Source organism: Mus musculus, chromosome 16, assembly GCF_000001635.26.
Source record: "Mus musculus strain C57BL/6J chromosome 16, GRCm38.p6 C57BL/6J".
Classification (NCBI taxonomy): Eukaryota; Metazoa; Chordata; class Mammalia; order Rodentia; family Muridae; genus Mus; species Mus musculus.
The window spans coordinates 35,384,003-35,405,597 of NC_000082.6; the positions used below are offsets into that span (position 1 = coordinate 35,384,003).

General features: G+C 44.0%; 1 protein-coding gene and 1 pseudogene across 4 annotated transcripts in view; both read right to left on the reverse strand.

Annotated features, from left to right (window-relative positions):
* Nucleotides 1-3,930: 3,930 nt before the first annotated feature.
* On the reverse strand, nt 3,931-4,083 carry Gm23518 (annotated as a pseudogene).
* A 9,222-nt stretch (nt 4,084-13,305) lies between these two features.
* Nucleotides 13,306-21,595, reverse strand: part of Pdia5 (protein disulfide isomerase associated 5) — a 93,612-nt gene continuing 85,322 nt past the window's right edge. For 2 of the 4 annotated variants that reach the window (XR_384604.4, XR_384603.4), the window contains 3 exons: nt 20,011-20,081; nt 14,275-14,409; nt 13,306-13,536 (listed from right to left, as the gene is read on the reverse strand). Coding sequence is in view for 1 of the 4 variants with exons in the window: in NM_028295.1 (NP_082571.1) it covers nt 13,456-13,536; nt 14,275-14,409; nt 20,011-20,081 (287 nt within the window). In the remaining 3 variants the exon portion in view is untranslated. Of the gene's footprint in view, nt 13,537-14,274; nt 14,410-20,010; nt 20,082-21,595 lie in introns of those variants that run through there. The other 2 variants (NM_028295.1, XR_384605.4) reach the window with 2 other exon arrangements.

Consider the following 21,595-nt stretch of genomic DNA (forward strand, 5'->3'; position numbering starts at 1 on the left):
CTAATTTTTCTCTACTTGTGCCAAAAAAAAAGTAGTGGAATTAAGACTAGAAGTAGGCATGAAGAGTTGCTGTCTGCCATGTATTGTGCTCCACACTTTCACAGACTAAATTGATGCTCAAAACAACCCAGCTTGGAGGAATCATTATGATGTTCTTTGTGCCTAAAAAGAAATTAAGGCATTGAGGTCAGATGAATGTGGAGTTCCAGTTTACAGTTAACAGCAGCCTGGAAAAAATGGTGACCGAGATCTGTGCGCTCCTGGGTCTGCATGCTCCTAGGTCTGTGTATTCCAGGCCCGTATATATCAGAGTTTACTTAGGGTCTTGCAGCTCTGCCTCCCTGGCTGATAAAATCAGCACTTGATATTAAAGGATTTATTAGATAATGACATCTATGAGCACTGGTTGATATTGAATACAAAAGAAAATGAAAACCACCTGTTATTTCACTATCAAGAAGTGCCTATGAGAGAGGGGCTGAAAAGATGGCTCAGTGGTAAAAGGAATTAGCTGTTCTCCCAGAGGACCCACATGGAGGCTAACAATGTTCTGTGACTTGAGTTCTAGAGAGTCAGTCCAGTGTCTCCTTCTGGCCTCTGTCGGCACCACACTCACGTGGTGCACAGATGTGCAGGCAAAACACCCATCTACATAAAACAAAAATAAAAAAAGTTTAAAATAACTACAATTAATTGGCTTATTGCAATATGCTGAATTCTTCAAACACACTTGCCAGTAATCTTCCTTTTTATTTTTTTTTGCCTTTAAAGATATAATTTGAAAATTTTAATCATTGGATGTGTGCCTATGTGTGGGTATTCACATGTGTGTTGCGATGCCTCTGTGACGCGATGTGTGTTGTGATTTATAAGGGTGTGTTATAACATCTAGTCACCCATCCTTTTTCTTTTTTCTTACAGTTGGGTCAAAATATAGGTGTTGTTAAAAAGAAAAAAAAATCGCTGTAGTCAAATAATTCCCATGCTGTATAACTTACCCATTTAAAACATATAAATTCCGTGATTTTTAAATACCTCTGCGGAGTTTTATAACCAATACTGTAGTCAAGTTTTAGAATACAATTCTTGGAGGGTAGGTCAGTGATAGAGCGTGTGTTTAGCATGCATAAGGCACTGGGTTCAAGCTGGGCATAGTGTTGTATGCCTTAATCCCAGCACCCCACCGGTAGAGCAGGTGAATCTCTGTGAGTTCAAGACTACCCTGAACTACACAATGAGTTCCAGGATGGCCAGATCTACATAGAAATCAATCAATCAATCAATCAATCAATCTACATAGAAATCAATCAATCAATCAATCAATCAATCAACCAACCAAGCAAGCAAACAAGCATGCATGCATTCAAGCAAGCAAGCAAGCAAGCAAGCAAGCAAGCAAATGACACTTGGTTCAATGCCAGGTCCTACCCACAAATAAAAACCAACAAAATTTTCCAAATAATTTGAGGTTATTTTCATTATTGTCCCCAAACAGCCTCATGACCATGCCTTAGCCCCTGCCTTCTGGTTGCAGGTAACCCCACCTATGTTCTGTCTCTATAGACTTTTTTCATGTTCTAAACATCTCACATAGACAACTCATGCAAAATGTGGTATTTGTGACCAGTTTCATAAACTCAGCATGCTCTTGAAGTTCATCCACTTTGTAGCGTGTATAAAGACTCCAATCCACACAATTTCCCCTTATATGGATAGAACATCTTGTCAGCCTCTCTTCTGTTGACAGACACTGGAGTGTTTTCTGCTTTGAGGCCGAGTGTGTAAAAATGCTGTGACCATTTGTGTATACATTTTGGTGTGGACATATGCTCTCATTCTCCCAGAAACGCATGGTGACTCATATCATAATTGTGTGCTTTAACTTTTTGAAGAACCTCTAGGCTGTCTTCCAAGGCAGCCACACCACAATGGCATTCATACCAGCAGTGTGAGAGGGTTCTTTGTAGCTGCCATCTGCATTCATACCAGCAGTGTGTGAGGGTTCTCTCTATCCATGTAACTGTAGCTGCCATCTGCCATTAGATTAGCCATCCTAGGGCAACGTTGTCTTACTGTGGTTCTGCTCTGCACTTCCCTGAGTATTTCATGGGATTGGCTGCCATTTATACAGCTTTGAGAAAATGTTTAAGCATGTCCATTCTAAATACTGGCTCAGTCAATGAAGGTACACAACTTTAATTGCAGCACTCTGGAGGCAGAGAAAGGAGGATCTCTATGCTTTCTAGGCCAGATTTGTCTACATAGGAAGTTCCAGGCCAGTCAAGGCTACATAATGAGACCTTGTCTCAAAAACGGCTTTAACAAAAACAAAGAAAAACTGAACCAACCAACTAACCAGCCAAACAAACAAAACCCCCAATAAATAAATAAATAGTAAAATTGAGCTGTCTTGTTGAGTTGAAAGAGTGTATGTTGCACACACATACATAAATCATATACAGTCAGTATCCAATTTCTGGCTGACAAGTATTTTCACCCACTTTGTGGGCTGTCTCTTCAGTTTCATCATGATTTCCTTTGCTGCATAAAAGGTTTCAATTTGGATGCAGTTCAGGTCATCATGTTTTTGTTTTAATTCTTGTGCTTTTAGACTCATGTCTCAGAAGGCCAAGCCTTATTTTGAACACATCAAAATTATCCAACATAAAACAATTAGTTTTTTCACATCATAGTTCATTATGGGCATTTTACATAAAAATTTCCTCTCAATTTTTACTTTAGATTATCTGTCTTTATCAAGCCTTCAGAGACTTAGCAACATTACAAAAGAAGGCAGAAAACATTGCCTAAAAAACTCTTTAAGACAGAGCTGTGGCGATGACTCAGCAGTTAAGAGCAATGGCTTAGGTTTGGTTCTTGGCACCCATTTAGAGACTCAAACCACCTATACCTACCTACCACTCTAAGCATCTGACTCCTTTTTCTGACCTCTGTGGGCACCAGACACATATGTGGTACACTGACATGCATGCAGTTTTTAAATTTGCAGTAGTTAAAAACCAAAACAAAAGAGCAGCCCTTTAATCTCAGAACTTGGGAAGCAGAAGTAGGTGGATCTCCGAGTTCAAGGCCTGGTCTACAGATCAAGTTCTAGGACAATCAGAGCTGCACAGAGAAACCCTGTCTTGGACAAACAAACAAACAAACAAACCCAAACTACCAACAACCTAAAAACCAAACCAAACCAAACAAAACTAACAAAAACAAAACCTAAAGCAAACACTCTACCCATCGAATGGATTATATTTCATTTTAAAAGCAAAATAGTCACATTCCAAATATGTAGACAGGAGAAAGGACAAAGCTTCTAGCCTTTCTACAATCTGACCTAGATCTAGAATGTTTTCAATCTCTAAGACTTACTGCTAAATCCTCTCACCCTTTCTTGTTCTTTCTGAGCTCAGGCTGGCTGGTTCAACTCAGCTGTTCTGATTCGAACTCCTTTCTAAGCTGACTGACTCAATCTGCCCTCTTTCAGCTTCTGAATTACTCTGCTGGGCCTCAAACTAATTCTGGCAATCTGTTCTAATCTTCTGGTTCCTTCTCATTCTCTGGCTCCTTCTGTCTTCATCTATAACTAGCTTGTTTTCTCTGTAAGCAGTCTCTATAAAACTGTCCCAGTAAAACTGCCGCCTCCTCCTCCCTCTGCACTGTCCCTCATGTAGCTTCCCTTTCCTCTCTCTTCTTGTAAAAGTTGGGCATATCCTATTCTGTCAAATCTTTCTCTGACTCATCACTTTGTCTGCCACTCAATTAGTCATCACTTTCAAACATGGCTGTTTCCCTTGACAAACTAATTTTATCTTTGTTGTTTGGGATTAAAAGTGTGTACTAAGGGCATATCTGAATGCCAGTCAGGGGGTTAAAGGTGCATGCTAAGGACTGAGCCACACCATAACAAGAAACAGGGGTTCTCCATAAGTAACACAATCTGTAGGTTCACAATTTGATCAAATATCCTGAAATAAAACCATAGGGATCACCACATCCCATGTGCCATGGGTGAGCCTTGCCCTAGGAAAGCCACCTTTCTGATCATGGTATCTCCCCTGCCAGACGTATGATGATGGGAATATTTTGATTATCCCCATTTTGAAAATACCTTGCTAACCTAATTGAGGATACGAGAGCTTCTTATTGTTTTAATCTGCAATTCATTTTATCACTACCTAGGTCATACTTAAGGTGTCTCTTCTTAGATGGACTTTGTAGCTCTATTTCCTTTTAACTACTATTAATGTGAGAATCACTCAGACTTGTCTTACATTAAATATGTAGCTATCTATATCTAAACATTAATATTTCAGGGGATCCATTTCTTCAAAGTTTTATTTCAATGGAGAATTTATGTTTGTAACTTTGTCATAGAGCTATAACTCCAATAAATTTTTTCTCTACCTGCTAAATCAAGGTCTATAAGTTAGGGAGAATTTCTTTTACTGTAGACAAAAGAAGGGCAAATGAGGTAAAAAGACAGATTAGCAAAAAGGCATGTTCATAAAGACAAGATACTATTATGCCTTGATATTGTTCATATTAAAATTTTATAGCCAAGTTCCCATCATTTTATATTCATCTTTCAATGTGTAATTATTTTAAATATAGACTATTATTCTAATTATCTTTAATTAAAAGAACTTTCATATATCAATGTATAGTCTAACAAAAAGGAGCTTTGGAATCATTCCATTTTTATAATACAGTCTCCAGTTCTCTGAAGTAATTTTCTATGTAGGCAGTAAGTCTTGGGGTGTTCCTTTAGATAAGCTATGAATTTTAAAACTAACTCACATTTTATTTTATTGTCCCTACAAAAATAAATGCTAGAGAACTTTTCACTAAGTGTTTCTTGCCTTCATTAAGTACTTTTCTTTTATCTGATTATGTGCATGCTGCTTTCAATGAATACTAACTACTCTTATTTGGCATTCTATTTCATAGTGAGGAGGTAGATTCACCACAGCCTAATTATCATTATTATTCCATTAGCCAGGTAGTCCTCTGAGATCACAGGAATGTGTCCTGTTATTTTCAGTATGGTCAATCATCAATCCATGGAATTAATGCACAATTAAGTCAAGTCATGAATATCCTTAGTCAGATGGCTCATTTGAAAAGACTAGAATTAAGAAAGCATTTAGTGCAATTTCAGAATATATAGATTTTCTTCATTCCTTTTGAAAAGAGCACAACAGAAGTTTACACAACAGTATCTGTTACCTCCCACTTACATGTAATCCCTCCCCCCCCCCCCCCCGGCTTTCTCACTAATGTATTATTCTAGCACTTAGAGGGTTGTGAAGGTGAGCACCTATTTGTATAAAGATGAGGGTGAGTCACCTTACTTTTTCAGCTTCACTTCTCCTTCATTATTATATTCTTCCTTCCCTGTGGTTGGTCCCTTCCTTGTTTTCTTTCCCCATTACCACCTTAATAACATCAAGGTCCTTGTTTGGGTTTCAATGTGAACTGTTCCCCAGCGGCTCATGTGTCTGAACCCCTGGTGTCCAGCTAATGGCATGTTTAGAAGGTTGTGAACCTTTAGAAAGAGAATCCTTGCTGGAGGAGGTGGGTCAATGGGAGCTCTCTCCCTCCCTCTCTCTCTCTCTCTCTCTCTCTCTCTCTCTCTCTCTCTCTCTCTCTCTCTCTCTCTCTCTCCTTCCAGAGTGGAAGCCAACATAAGCTTTTTCTCCCTTAAGTTGGTTCTCCTTAGGTGTTTGGACACAGTAGCAAGAAAAGTAACTAATGTAGTCTATCTCTCCTCTTGGTAACCCACTGTCTTCTTGTGTCCTTTGAATACTACCAACAACCTAGCTACATTCCTAGTTCAACAGAAACTTATTTTTCTTAATCCTATTTTTTTCTTTTGTAACATTTTGTTTTGATTTTCTTGCATTATAAAAGTAACTTATGTCCTTTATAAAATCTGCAAAAACACGAGGAAGAAAGAGAAAGTAATGGCAGCTGTTATTTTGACTTCCAGAGGGAATTATCAAATTATTGTTGTATTTCCTTTATTTCTTACCATAAAAAAAGCCAAACACCTGGCATGAAAGTGGGTACTGGTTCTCCTGGCACTGCAAAGCTAGAGGCAGAAGAATGGCAAGCTTAAAATTACTCAGAGCAAAATATAAAAACAAAACAGGACAAGACAAAAACAAATCCAAATAAATCATTTCACAGTAGATATGTTTTGTATCTAAATTTTTCAGTTCACACTTGCCATAAGCATTTTGGATGTAATTTGTGTGAAATTTTAAATGTTCTATTGAAAAGACATTGGCATATTGAGAAAATTAGCATGAAGTCACTCATTATTTTATCTTTTCAAGATAATCACTTTTAAGTTTTGATAGATCTTCTGGTCCTCCCCTCCTTTCTCTCTCAAATGCTCTAACACTGAGCCATACTTTCCATCATAAATATGACTTTTAAATAAAACACCAAGCACTTCTGGCGAGATGGCTCAGTGCATAAAGGTGCGTGCCATCAAGCTTGGTAACCTGACTTGATCTCTAGAATTCACATGGTGAAAGGAAGAGAAATGACTCTGTGAGTTGTCCTCTGACCCCACAGGCATGCCACAGTATGTGTGCATGCATGTGCACATACATGCACACAGACACAAATAGATAAAAAAAATAAGACAAGTAAAACCTCACAGGAAGTAGTAGATCCTAGACTAGTTATGTATGATTGTAAAATCACATTCCCCAGGTCATTACCTCTTCTGTGTCTTAGGCAGCACATCCATGGACTCAAGCAATCAAAAATTTGAAATATTTAAAAAATTTGCATCTGTAGTAAACATGCATAAACAATGTTTTTGGCCATCATTCCTTCAGCAGTATGTATAGCATTTATATAGTAGTGGATATCATGAGCAATCTGGAGGTGACTTAAAGTGCATACAGGATAAATGCAAACACTATGCCCCTTCATGTGAGAGATTAGAGCATCTGAAAACTCTGGGATTCACTATGGGTGGGAATCGCTGCTGGATTATTCTCTACCCATTCTGATGGAGGGATATAATTACCACACTCTGAGTTTGTGGAGGGGGTTAAAATAATTAACTGTACAGAAAAGGCCTTTGTCCTCTAGATCTTACCGTTTCGGGGAGAAAGACAAAAAGTTCGACAGGACAGGTAGCTGTCAGTACCTGTACTAACCTCTGTAGAATAGCAGAAAGCAGGGTGAGGGATGGAGACAGTATACAGACAGTGCTGTCTCTTTTGTGTAGGTTGGTCAGGCAGAGAGAGTCCTCTAATGAAAACTAATTCTAAACAAATACACTGCGTTGTTTTTTTCCTCTGGAACTTGTGTTATTTGTGGTATATACAACTTTGTGTTTAACATATAAGGTTTTTTTTTTTCATCCTAAATTTATATTTTATACTTGCTGTTATTCCTGGTTTCTTGTTATTTCCCCTCTTCCCTCTCCTCACTGCTTTCCTGCTCTTTCTTTTCTTCCTCTTTGTGGAGATAATCTTATTCTGTAGCCCTGCCTGGCCTGGTACTTGCTATATAGACCAGGGTGGCCTTGAACACGAGGCGGTCTCCTTACCTTGGCCTCCTGAGTACTGGGATTAAATGAGCATGCCACCATGCCAGGTTTGTGTTACTTTTCTCTAAAGGATTCCTAAATTATATTGCTTCAGCCCTCAGGAACCACTCTCTACTGGCAGCTATAAATGGGACTAAATTGAAACTCCCCAAATTAGAAGGGAGTTGAGTGGTCCTCGGTTAATCACTGGCTCTACCAACCAGAAATTTCATTGTGCCTACGTACCACAGAGCTCTAGGCAGGGTTAGGGTCGGGAGGGCCTAGGTACATGTAAAGCAGGAAGGGAAGCAGGGAACGGGCTGAACATGTGCATAATAAAATGTTATCTTCCAGATCCGGTATCTTCAGAATGCACCCCAAACCTCCCCTGCCCCTCCCCACCCTCCAAGCTTGGTTTACTGAGATTCACTCTGCGAGCTATCATTATCAGTAATTCCCTTCTTCTGACACCTCTTTTATTTTCCAACAAGTCAGAGACTTTTGAAAATGAAAAGTCTGCTTGCATTCAGATAAGCTGCTGTAAGTGCCCACAGATGACTTTATTTCTCACTTAGAGGATTTTGGAACCAGAGCAATTTCTGCAGAAAGTAGATGATGGGAAGACAGTGGGAAGATGATAGGAACTGAAGTCTGGGTCCTGCTGAGTCCTTACCATTCTGTTAGAGGAGGTGTTTGCTTAGCAGACTCCCAGCCTGGATGCTAGACTGAACACCCAAGGATGTGGTAGCACTCGAAACACTACAAAGGAGGCTCACTTGCTGGTTCAGATGAGCCGAGAGATGGAGTTAGCACCACTTGTTTGCTCCTTTTGAGTTTTATGGTTGAGATCTTTGGAGCTGCATGGATCCTGTCTTGTGCTGATAACCTGAATGACTTTATATAAATCCTACTAAATGTACTTTAGAAATAGTCTTCAGGAGAATTAAAACTGGCAATAGATCATAAAAAAATAATTGCTTCATCAAAACAAAGCATTTCTAGTGTTTTAGAGAACTATGCTCTAAATTTAGAGAAAATGCCTCCCTCTTAATTTTTTCTAAGTATTTTTTCTAGCGTTGCTTCCATATATACAAACACTTAATGCTCAAAAAACCTAGGGGGATTGGGTCCTAGGAGTCTCCTCAGATATCAGTTTTTTTTCAGATGTCTAAGTCTTTTTATATAAAATGATATAATCTTGGCATGTAGCCCACACTTATCCTTCCATACGCTTGGTGAAATGACACCCAGGCCGAGAACCACACGCTTGGGAGAAGAGGTGTAACGCTCGCTAGCCACGCTTTCTCCAGTGAATGAAGTAGCAGAAAGCACTCCTGTAACTAAGGGAAGCCAGCGCCTGGCGTTTCTAGCTGGCTGTATGATGCTGTTGGCATTCCTTCCTTCCTTTCATCCAATGTCAAGGACTTAGGGCTTGAGACAGAAGGGCATGCACAGCTGTGGACACAGAGGTCAGAAGGTGGTCCTCTTCCCTGGGACAGTCAGAGTGAAGTGAGTCATGTTCAGAATTGCATGCAGGCACAGGAGTCAGCAACAAGGATAACTCAAGGAAATAATGACCGCTATTCTGGAATAGGAGATTTACAGAACTGAAAAGCCTGTAGTGACCTTGTATCTGGGGCCACGGGTGCCTCATTTAGCCCTCCCACTAAGAGAAGGCACCTGTCAGTTTGCACTTATGCATCCCTTGCTGTGAGAAGGCACCCACACATTGGGAACCATCCATCTACCATCTCACAAACAATAATTAAAGCAGTTTGTTCAAAGTCCATGTTGCAAGGAACCTGGTTTTAATGAACCTGCCTTCCTTGTCTCAACAGCTCATGACTTAAGTTTATTGGAGAGTCACATGAGCAGCCAGACTTGTGTCCAGTGACAGATGTATAAAATACAGCCACAGGGTCAGGAAGTCCTCGAAAATGTGTCTTTTGACTTTGTAATAAAAAGTAACCTCAAAAGAAAAGGGAAACGCAGGAAAATGCATACACATTGCGGAACATTTTGGCAAGCTAAAATAAAGATGAAGAACAAGACAAAATGTTAAGTACAAGAGGCTCAGCAGTTAGGGACACTGATTGGCTGCTCATTCAGAGGACCCAGGTTCGATTCCCAGCACCCACATGAAGGCTTACAACTGTCTATAATTCCAGTTCTGGGAGATCTAATGCTTTCTTCTGGTTTCTGCCTCATTCAGGCAAGCAAGTGGTGCACTGAGAGACATACATGAAGGAAAACACTCCCACACATAACATACAAATTTTAATTGTACCTTATAATTATATACCAAATAAAACTTGCTGAGATTTTTTTAATTGCAATTTCCAGAGTTAATGTATTTAGAAAACCAGGAAATTTCACTTACTGAGGATACAAATATGTAGATTTCTAAATACTCACAAGGTGATCACAGACCTTACCAAAAAGGTTAAATCCAGAAAGTTGCTTCTGAAAATGTATAAAGTAACATGACTAGACACACACACACACACACACACACACACACACACACACACACCACTCACACACACAAAACAACAACAACAGAAACCCAACTGTAACATAGGACCAGTGACATGTTGCAAGTAAATATTTATATAGAGAAGCATCCCAAGGATGTCACTAAACATCTTATAGTGAATAAAAAATCCTTAACAGCAAAGAGCCATCTGACCTACCATGGCTATTGATGACTACTGGAGCTATTTGTGATTTCAAATTTTAGTATGCTTTTCTGTACTTGTCAAGGTTTCTTACAATACATGTATTGCTTTGAAAAATCAGTTAAATAACATTCATGGAAATGAACTGTCAAGGATTGATCTGTAGATAGTGCTAGAAGATTCTGAGGGATTTTGTGTACAGGGCGACTTACTTGTATGGGAGTAACCAAGATGTAATATCTAATGAATGACTCATAGTCCTCTCTGTGTGAGGGCCAGGGTCCCATGTGAGCGTTCATGTCCAGGACCCTGTGTTTAACCAGGAGGAGGAATAACTTATAGTAAGTTATGCATGGAGTATATATGCTGTAAGATCTTCAGTGAATACCAGATACAGAACCATAGGTATGTGTTGTATCTGATATAGAACCTTATATATGTATGCTTTGTATACATTTATACCTTAGTGCATTTGGGTTCTCTGGAATAACAAAACTTATAGAATGAATCTTGACAGACAGACAGACAGACAGACAGACAGATAGATAGATAGATGAATGAATGAAGGGAATATATTAGAATAACTTACAGGCTATGGTTCAGCTAATCTAACAATGGCTGCCTATGAACTGAGAGTTTAAGAGTCCAGTGGTTGATCAGTCCACAAAGCTGGATGTCTCAGCTGGTTTTCAGTATATGCCAGAAGCCTAATGAAGTAGGCTCTAATTCCAGGGAAGGAATAGACTTGCTAGTGAGCGCCAGAGCAAGCAGGCAAAGAGCAAGTGCTCCCTTCTTCCACATCCTTTATGTAGGTTGCCACAGAAGGTGTGGCCATTCAAGATGGGACCTGCTGTCTGCTGCTCTTCCCTCGGAGGAGGAGGTGGCACGGAGGGTTGCCTGAGATTCTGGCTGTTTCTCCTGCACCTCTGCCAGCTATTTGTAATTCTACCCAATTTCATGCCCTTGCGGTCCAGAGAGGTGCTTGAGTATATAGTGTAGACAAAGTTAATGGAAATCCAGGAGGAGACTCTATCTATGGGGATGTCATCTTCCATGTTGGACACTTTCCAAGTTATATGGCTGATTTGGAATCACTGAGCTATGTGGTAACTCTTCACATTGCTTCATAAATAGCCTAACAAACTCACTGGCTCCCAAGGTTGGAATTTGGTAGAATAGTTTTCTGGTTTGTAATTGGTACCCTTTAAGGAGAGGGCAGACATTTGTTTATATGTATCTGGGAAAAGAGTTCCCATAACAATTTCTCAATAGGAAGATGGCTTGACTGTGGCATTCCATACCATGGAGTGTTACTGGGCAATAAAACAAAGACCAAACTGAAGTGGAAACCTGAGGGTTCTTTGGAAAGTTGGTTAGATGGTGTTTTGCTGGGGCAAACACGTGAATGAATGTTTCATTAAAATGGACAGAGGTGTGAAAGGCTAAGGCAGACTCGTGAAGGAACATTTCACTGAAGCAGACGCAGGAGAAAGGATGTTCTCCTAAAGCAAGCACATGAAAAGACACATGATGAAGGATTCTTTGCTAATGACTCACATGTATTGGTCCGCCTTACATTGTGTAGTTGAGCTGCATTTGTTGGGACTCCATGCAGAGAAGTGCACCAGGAAACTTGTGATGGTGTGCTACAGTTTGTTGCTGTTTCTGCAGACTCTTGGCTGATTGGATGCATGTGCTGAGGCAAGACATATGGAGGACACGTGATATTTGGAGAGTATAACAGAGTGACGGAGATAGAGCTTGGCTTGCTGGTACAGCTAGCTGTGCAACGCTTGTGAGTCTCGCGCCTTCGCTGATCTTCCCTGAGGCACAGCTGAGAACTTCTGGTGTTCCTGTTGGTCCCTCCTGCTGACTTAAGCCAAGGATGAGGCCTGGCTGTCTCTGCTAGGTCATGTCACCACTGTTGCTAACCCAACTCTACTGAACTGGACTGCTGAAGTGTTTGTGAGTGGATCCAGCTGCTGTTGCCTGCTAACCTGTGAACTGAACTGCTGATTTCCAGACAACACATTTAGGAGTTGCTCCAAAGAACCTTTCTACCCCCAGGCCTACCGTATCCTTTCTTTTCCATTACCTCTGGTGGGTGGTGGGCTACAAGGGAGGTTAAAGCATTTAAGAACCATCATAAAAAATAAGGTATGAAAAATTAAACTTACACCAAATTGTTTATGTAACAACTTTGGTGGACCTCATGGACACTATGTACAACGATAAAGGCCACACTTTACTGTTATATACCATATAATTTCATTTATGTAATATTCCTTAAGCAATAGAACACTACAGAGATAGAAAACAGGCTAGTGGCTGCCATAGTTTTGTGAGGAGGAGAGAAGACAGAGACATTTGGCATAGGACAAGTTTGTTTTAAGGAAGCCCCCATAACCAAAACCAGCTTAGGAAGAATAAAGTTGGAGGCCTCACACTTTCTGATTTCAAAATTTGCAAAACTCTGGCGAGACAGGGTGGTACTAGCATAGAGAGAGCATATAGGAAAATGGGATAGAAAGAAAGCCCACACAGTTGACCCAGAGGTTTTTCAGGGGCAGTGTCAATACCATATGAAGAGTACAACACTTTCAACAAATGGTCCTGAGGGAACTACATATCCACATGCAAAATAATGAAGCAGATACTCCCAGCACATACAAAAATTACCTAAAAATGAACAAAACCCTGTAAGGATTAAAGCTATAGACCTCTTAGACGGATGCATATGGGGAAGGACACTAAGTCTGACAGCTCTCTATGCACGACGCCAGAAGCACTAGTAGCAAAAGAGAAAACAAAATAGCAAAAGTAGTCTGTTTGTTCTCATTCCGGAGTGTGTGTGTGTCGTCGTCCCATCCCCCCCTCCCGCCCCCCGCTTTGTGGTCATTTCTCCGTTCCACTCTCTAATGTCCTCTCCACCCTCCAGGACCTTTCAGGATACAGGTGGTGCTCAAATGGACCCCACCTCTCAGAGACGATGTGGAGGGTAGGGAACATGACTTTCCATCCCACGTGATCCCGAGGGCTCGTGAAAACATACTCTACCACTGAATAAATGGTTTAATTTTATTTCAAAATTGTACAAAAGGCCATACATGGCTATAAAAAACTTTTGTCTCCAGCACACATGGAAATTCAGAAAGAACAAAATAGGTATCATTCACAGTGTAAAGGAAGGGCCCCTTGCAGGAGGCGGGATTACAGCTCTTCCCTCCTTTTCTCTAGTCTCTTGAGGTCTCCCTCCCGGAGGGTTCGGATGAAACTGGTAAATCCCAACTCCTGCAGGTTAGGAGAGAAGAGAGAGAAAATAAGAACTTAAACTAACCCTGAGTGATGGGCACCCACCAGTCCCCCAACTCCGAGGCAGAACTGTAGAGGTTTGGTCTTTTGCTATCTACTGTCATGCTAAGTGCAGGACCCCAAGACATGGTTGTCCCAGAGGCAGATGGCCCCAAGTTATTTCTGATTGGTAAATAAAGATCCCAACAGCTGGACAGAAAAGATATAGGTGGGGTCTAGGTTTCCCAGGCTTGGGGGAGGGGGTGTCAGAGGAGGACCACGAGAAGAGCAGGAGAAGGAAGGAAAAGCCACCATGGGTTAGGAGTAAAGAAGATATGGCCCTGAGGGCTGGCCAGTTGGAGTTAAGAGCAGCCCAGATGAAACATAGTAAGTAATAACTTGGGATTATTAATGGAAAAGTGGATTCTAATAGCATAGTAGGTAGGTATTTTCCCAGCTCTTGTACTGTTTAAGGCTTATTGTAAACATAAAGGTTGTGAGTGTTTTTTATCTAGTAACTAAATGATCTAAGGTGGGGTAGAAGCCCTGGGTTGGGATTAAATAATTTCAACAACACAGAACCACAGGGAGACACTACTGGCTATGGCATGCCCCCCACCTGGTTCCCAACAGGGTGAAGATGTGTCCTATGTTCTGTCAGACTGGAGTGTCCTAGCTGACTGCTGATGCTCCCAGTCCACCCTCTGCAATGGTTGCTTCTCGGTCCACCCCACTCACCGTGCGGTCGCTCTCATACTTTTCTACGAGCTTCCCGTAGTGGTAGTAGTGGAAGGTGGGGTAGGCCTTCACGGCCTCCTGCTGACACAGGTCTTGGTTCTTGTCCTTGACACAGTCTACAGCAGCACAGGCAATCTAGGGGGTAAAGGGAGGGTCAGCAAGATGTCACCAGTCACCACATCTGCCAAGGGCAGTGCTGGACTGAGGCGAAAATCCAGAGCGTGTCGTACTCCAGCTTCCTAGGGGCAAGTCCTGCTAGAATATGAAGACTCATGGATAATAACCAGCCACACAGCCCCTCAGCTTCCTCACATACTCATCAATCCAGTTATCAGGATGTTACAAAGACTAAGAGGATTCAAATGAGGCCTGTCAGCACAGACCAGTGCTTACCAAGTGTCAGCTGGTACGATACTCAACTCCCATTGACCCCATACCCATAAGCTGACCCCATACCCATACGCTGACCCCATACCCATACACTGACCCCATACCCATACGCTGACCCTGTTAGGAGGCTAGCACCTGTGCAGGGCACAGATAAAGACCATTCTCAGCTTGATGTGCTCTGAGCTATCATGGCGTGGCCTGGGATGCCAGTACACCAAAGGCATTCTGCCTCATTCTCTGTCTAAGCCAGGTCCTAAGGATGGAAAATATAGGGGTGTGTGGGGGGGTGTGCATCCCAGAAACCGTTGTGGAGTCCAGTCTCACTAAGGTAAGCAGGTTTTGGTAAGACAGTTCTTCTCATGGACTTCAGCCTCTTGTGGTCCACCTGACAAGCTGCCTTTACGGAGCAATTTGTTTTTCTTTCAAAGTAAGAGGGTATGAAGCAGACATCGGGGTGCTTTTATTTTGCTGAAGGTCACACACTGGGGAGAGATGGGACAGAGCCAGCCAGAGGCAACATACAAAGCAACATCTCAGGGAAGCAGGCTCCAATGGGTGGCAAGTCCTTCTTACGTGACCTTGACTAAGTTCAGCCACCACGCACAAGCTACGTTAACAAATGAGATCATTCTAGAGACTCGTGACGGCTCTGCCAACGTCTCTGAGACAATTCAAGAGTGCCGAATAACCAGGACTCAGAATTCTGCCTGCTGCCGCTCACTAGGCAGGGGTTGCTTTCCAGGGAAAAGAGCCCCGCAGGCCACAGCAGTCATGGCTACTGGTCACTCACCTAAGCAAGTGGCCACCTTCTTATGAGTTGCAAGACTGACGGCTAACGTGGGGGGGTGTAACACTCTCCCCATCCTGCCACTAGATGCTTCTTCACCTCAGGCTTCCCTTTGCATCTTCAGCCCGATTGTTTTATACAACAAGACTTGGAACGAAGTTTGCAAACTCACTGAACATAATCCATAGCTGGCTCGAAGGCCCGTACTATTTGGCCCACATAGAACTTAAAAAGAAAATAAATTTGAATTAGCTGCCAATGTGGAAGGAGCCAGAAGATTTAATATAAAACACTTGGCTTCGAGCTTCCCTACAAACATCAGAAGATTGGATGGCACTTGCCCTGAGTTCCCACAGGCAGCGGCTGGCTAAACAGACGGACATCTGTCTCCTTCCAGGAGGTTAACCCTGACCTTCACCAGCACCCATGATGAGCTCAACTCGCTTGGGCTAGTGGCTGGCCGCGGTGGGTGCCTGAGACCCCGGCTCAATTTCTAATTAGATAGAAACACGAGGCATATGCTCCTGTGGTCGCCCAAGTGTAGAGGTTTCTTTTTCCCCCTCTTTGGGACAAGCACGTCTGACTCCACAGACACTAGCTCTGGGTCCACTGCACCTCTGCTCAGGATTTGATGAACAATTGCTCCAGGCCGCTACACCCCCGCATCCACTTTAAATTATGGATTCCATTTGTATACGTGCCCTGGAGCTGTTGGAAGTATAGTGTATGGTTTTTATAAATCTATTAAATTAAAAATGTATACTTGCGAATCCCTCACACTAGCTGTCAGCCACGGACATGGAATGCAGCGTCTGGCTGCAAAGGGGGAATCCATGCTCCACTTCTATAGGAGCCGCGTGGCCGAGACGCTTCAAGAAGAGTCTGTCCTCTGAGCTGCCCACCTCACCTGCCTGAACAGCCAACCCCTCAAGACCTACCTGTGATCATCACTGGTCACCTGCACTCAACACCCCCACACTACCACAATACTCTACCCAATGGAGCTCTAGCCTTGTCTCCCATAAATGATATGAATTCCTGGACTCTGTGTCTGTGACCCTAAGGGTCCTCAACCAAGGACTTGCTCTGACACCTAAAGTCTTGACCTGAAAGCTTCACCAAGCCCTCAAGTTCTAGAACGAAGGATAATATCAAGTAAAGGGTCAAGGACAAAGTCCCTGGTTTCCAGGACCTTTGAGTGGGACAACTCTGGCTCACGTCTTGGGAGGCCTCCCAGTGGTCACCTGCTCATTGCATCCCTCCTTTGGCTTCTTTCCCTTTCATCTTACTTTCTCAACCTCCTGGGGTACCTCCTGTGAACTCCTCCCAAGAACATCCCACACGGGTCCCAGCCAGCACAGGCCCCGCTTTTGGGAAATTTGAACCGGCAAAGCTGTGATCCAGATTCTGACTTGGCTCCTTTATGGCAAAGGAACTTGTTTAGGGGATCTCATGTAACCCCGTCATGGACTCTATAATATTCCACACCAGGAAAATGAGGAATGGAATAACACCTACTCCATCAAGTGACTGCGAGGATCACATGGCTCACTGTGGGATAAAAGTCTCCACCAAGCTCAGTCAATTCTGCCATTTAGCTGACTAACATTCATGGGGGTCTAAAGCATCAAGATGTTTGGGAGTTCAAGGACAAAGGACGCTTCAGATGGACAGGGGCGCCAAATGGTCTCTAGGTTCTGTGCAGATTATAGCAGTGATGTGAGTCAGTCAGAGCAGGGCACCACAGCCCCATGACTTCTCTTGGAATGACCTCCTTACTTTCACTGGCTCATCCTCCTTGCCCAAGCTGGGCATACCTTAGAGTGAAAGGTGAGGCCCTCATTGCCAGCTCAGCAACCCTAGCCTCTGCTCCGGTCCACCTGTCTTCCACCGTGGGCGGCCCCATCCTCCAGGCCATTGGATAACACCATCTATTTCAATACTCACAGCCTGTAGCCCTTCTCCACCAGCGAGCGAGCGTGTCAACTGATAAAAGTCCCCAGCTAAGCTCCTGGGAGGGGATTTGGGCTCCCTGGCTAAAACATGAGCTGCCTCACACAGCTTTATTGATTCAGTAAAATAAATCTCTGCAGGAGCTAATATTGACTTTGGCTATGAAAATGGAAGTGAAAATCCAACTGCATATTGATTGGGGGAAGGAACCGAGACTGGCTGTTAGGTGGGAAACAAAATACAATTCCAGCTGAGAAGTGGCCGCAAGTGTGCGAGAATGAACGGGGAGTCAGGTGACCTCGTTCTCAAGGACCGGTTATCCTTGGCCAAGGGGCATAGCTCCTCTTCAGGCCATAGTCCCTCCAAAGTAAAAGCAAATGAGGTGAGCCAATGGCTTCCAGACACCAGTGTACAGCTGATGTAAGGACCAGCTCTTACAAGTCTCTAATTTTTGCAAGCATCTCCCATCTAGTCGATTTAACCATGCGGTATGGTACCCTGCTTTGGGCACAGAATGGGCACTGCTCACCTCAGTTTCAGGGCCACACCCTGACCCAGGGAGCTGTGACTATGGCTGCTGAGTATTCTAGGAACCTCAGGTGGGTCAGCTTCCCAGTCAGACAAGACAGTCAGGCACAGTAAGACATGCAATAAAGAAGGGTGGAAGGAGGGGCAGAGGGAATGGGATGAAGGTGTGAACCCAGAAAAGAGCTAGCATATATCAGACAACGGAGAAAAGATGGATATGTGCATGAAGGAAATGGGGCCATGAACATCACAGTGAATGGAGAGGAAGAGGGAGGCTAGCCCTAGGATCCCTAGTGTGAACTTGACAAGCCTGGCTTCAGAAGGCCCTAGCAGTGGTCTAATAGAAAAAACAGGTATCATGGTAATATATGGGCCCTCCAAGATGTCTCTGGTCACCTTAGTCCTTTAGATGATACACACACACACACACACACACACACACACACACACCATATGTGCTGGAATAGTCAGTTCAAACTCTGGCGTTAACTGAAGCCTCAGAATCCCTTCAAGGACCCCCTAGAGCCCATGGGCACTTGAGTAGCCTTAGGACAGAAGGCCACCAACTTTGCTCATTCTCCTGTCTTCCTGGAGCCATTTGTGCTCCAGCTCAGGGGAGACGTGTGATGAGATGGATTGACAACTATCCCAGTCAGGTAAGCAGCCAGGCTATGGCAGACATCATTGGAGCTCCCAGGGCAGAAGCAACCACCAGGCAAGTGCCAGGCCCCCAAAAGAAAAAGTTTGTGGTCCTTATTATCCCCCACTCCACGATGGAGGAGGACCTCAAGGGCTTATCAGGCTTTTACGGAACAGTCATATTCTCTGAGTGCAGGGCAGGGTCTCAGAGTTGAAGTAGGAATCTTGTCCTATGGGTCCTCACTCCCCATATCTGTGCCTGCTCCCAGCCTGGCTTCCTGAATTAGAGAATTCTCCCCATCCTATCCCTGGTGCTCTCTCAGAGTGCAGCAAGGTTTCCTGGCACCTACAGCACCACCTCTGTCATTCTGGAGGTACTTGCAGGCCTACCTCCATTTGTCTCTGTCAAATCCATGCCCAGGACAGCGAGCTATCTCTGTTCACATGCGCAGCCTTACCTGTTCTGTTTTGGTACTACTCTTGAGTTTTCTGGGATAGTCTATTTATTGTGGGAAGTCTGCTTAGCTTGTGCCTGGACCAGAAGAAGGATCTCACATGGGAAAATAGGGAGTTGTAATAGCAGCACACATGACTCAGGGTCCAGTATATGTATAAGTCCCCGTATAAACCTAATGAAGCCTGGTATGTGACAGGCTCCTACTAAGTCCAATGGCTGGAAACAATCTTTGCCACCATCTCTACCAGTCCCCTTAGGGTAGGAAGAATAGGGAATTCAAGGTCTGGGGACATAGCTCAGTGGTAGATTGCTTACCTAGTAGAAATTCAGTCTCCAGCCCTGCCCTCCAATTAACAACAAATACCAAAAACCTTCTAGGAGAAGGGAACGTGGGGACCGTCGATTAAGAGGGTGTCCCTGAGTCTGGGATCCAGCCCTGCTTAAAGGGCCACCTACCTACCCACAAGTGGTGGTTCTATTCCCCTGCTGCAGAAACAGGCCTGGCACCCACTCCCTGGCACCCATTCCCTAATCCAATCTGCAGCTCCAGCTTGTTAATTTTCTGCTCCGTCAGCTGGCAGTTGCGGGAGCCTTTAGCTTAGGCAGGACGAGGATCCTCTGGCATGGTCCGGTTCTCCTCCACTGCAGCCTCCTCCATTTGACTTTTGTTGGGTTCTTATTTGTATTTTTAATTATGTAAGTAACGCATGACTACGACCCTACTGTAAAAATGTTTGAGCACTAAAGAAGAATGAACACACACTCCTTTTACACCCCTCCTCCGAGGAAATGGTGTAACGCTCTAGCGTAGACCTCCGGTTGATGGCGAAGAGAAAGACTGTCCCGCTTCCCGAGAATGACCCCGCTGCTCCCAGGTCTGGGCAGGAAGGCACACAGGGTCGGGGAGTCTAGCCCACCGGGAAGATGTATGAATTAGCGCAAGGCACACTGGGGGGTGGGATGAAAGAGAGGCAGTCCTTACCTTGCGGTCCTCTTTGAAGGCATCGGCTGTGGCAGTGAAGTGGGGGATGACCTTCTTACAGTGTGGGCACCCTGGGTGAGAAGGGACAGAGTCACACACGCCTGAAGGTAGCAGCTTACAGCACTTTCTGGAACTCTGGACAGTCCTCTCTGGGAGTCCCACATCCTGCTCACCATCTCTGTCAGGGTCCCTGTGTTAGCCTTGCCACTCAAACCTCTCCCACATTTTGTCTTTGCAGGAGTCACTGCCTGGATTCTGAGGACAAGGCCCGAGAACCTCTTATCTGCCCACTGGTCTCTAAAGGGAGGTCGGTGACATGTTCTGCAGCCCTGGAGACCAGAGGAGCTGGGTCCACAGTGCAGAGGGATTTGGGAAAGGACCACATATACTCAGTTCCCAGTTCTATCATCACACTGCTCCAAGGGATGATGGTGGGTCATCTCTCCGCTTTGTGGCTAAGGAGGCCATAGTTGGAAGATGGGGCCAGAGGTAGCAACTCTATGCATGTTCCAAAGTAAACATGCTTTACTGGCATCTTTCTCCCCTTCTGTAACTTCTACTCCTTTCTACAATCTACGAGTGAGGCCAGGAGGAACATGAACCACGGTCATCAGCAGCCCCCAGGCCCTGTCCCAGGGAAAAGGCCGTCGAGTGGAGGCCTGTGGATTCCACTGATGAGTCTTGCTTCTTGGTCTGTGTCCCACTCTGAGCCCCTCCTGCTGAAAAGTACTACAGAAACCTACTCATGGGCCATTTTCTTCTTCTGTCTCTGAAGCTGAGGAAGTCACAGGTCACACTGGTCTTTCTCTCAGGGTGAACACAACAGAACCCAAGCCCACCACTCAACTCACATTCATTCACTAGATGTGAGTGAACAGAATTGCCACGGTGGACAGCTCTGACCCAGACTGTGGTAATCAGTTCTTGGGGTCACACGCCTGCTGAGAGACCTGGATCCAGCCACTGCTTCCCGACAAAGGCCTGTGCATCCCACCTGGGGAGGCAGATAGAGCCGACTCTGCAGGGAGCAGAAATGACTTTGCTCTTCCACTGTCTCCTTTTTAGAATGAGATGATAATGATTGGCATTTCAAAGAGCTTTGTGAGACTAAATTAAGGCCTGAGCTACAAATTTAATCTGAATTTAGCATTTGAGTTGGTTCCTGAGATGGGTGGGACCACCCATATGGCCAGACTTAGGGGAGCAGCCAGTTGGCCCCAGAATAGAGTGGGGATGATGGGGAAGGACTCGGGGATTTCCCAACATCTGATGCAGGAACACAAGAGAACACAAGAGGCCCGTGACAGTTATGGGTTATTTCGGAAGAAATGCACCCGCAGGGCAGATAATGGGCAGATGACTTTTCAGCTACCTAAAATGGCAATGGCAAGTAACACCATTGATCTGACCTAACAGAGACACAAAGCTGAAACTCATGAAAATGTCATAGTACAGAGAAGGGATGTTACATAATTTCAAAACATTTAAAGAGCACAAGCCACTGGTAGAGTCATGGCGTGGGCAGCTACAGGCCCGGTGAAGGGCGTGGGCCTACTCACAGCACACATACAGAGTGGGCTGAAAA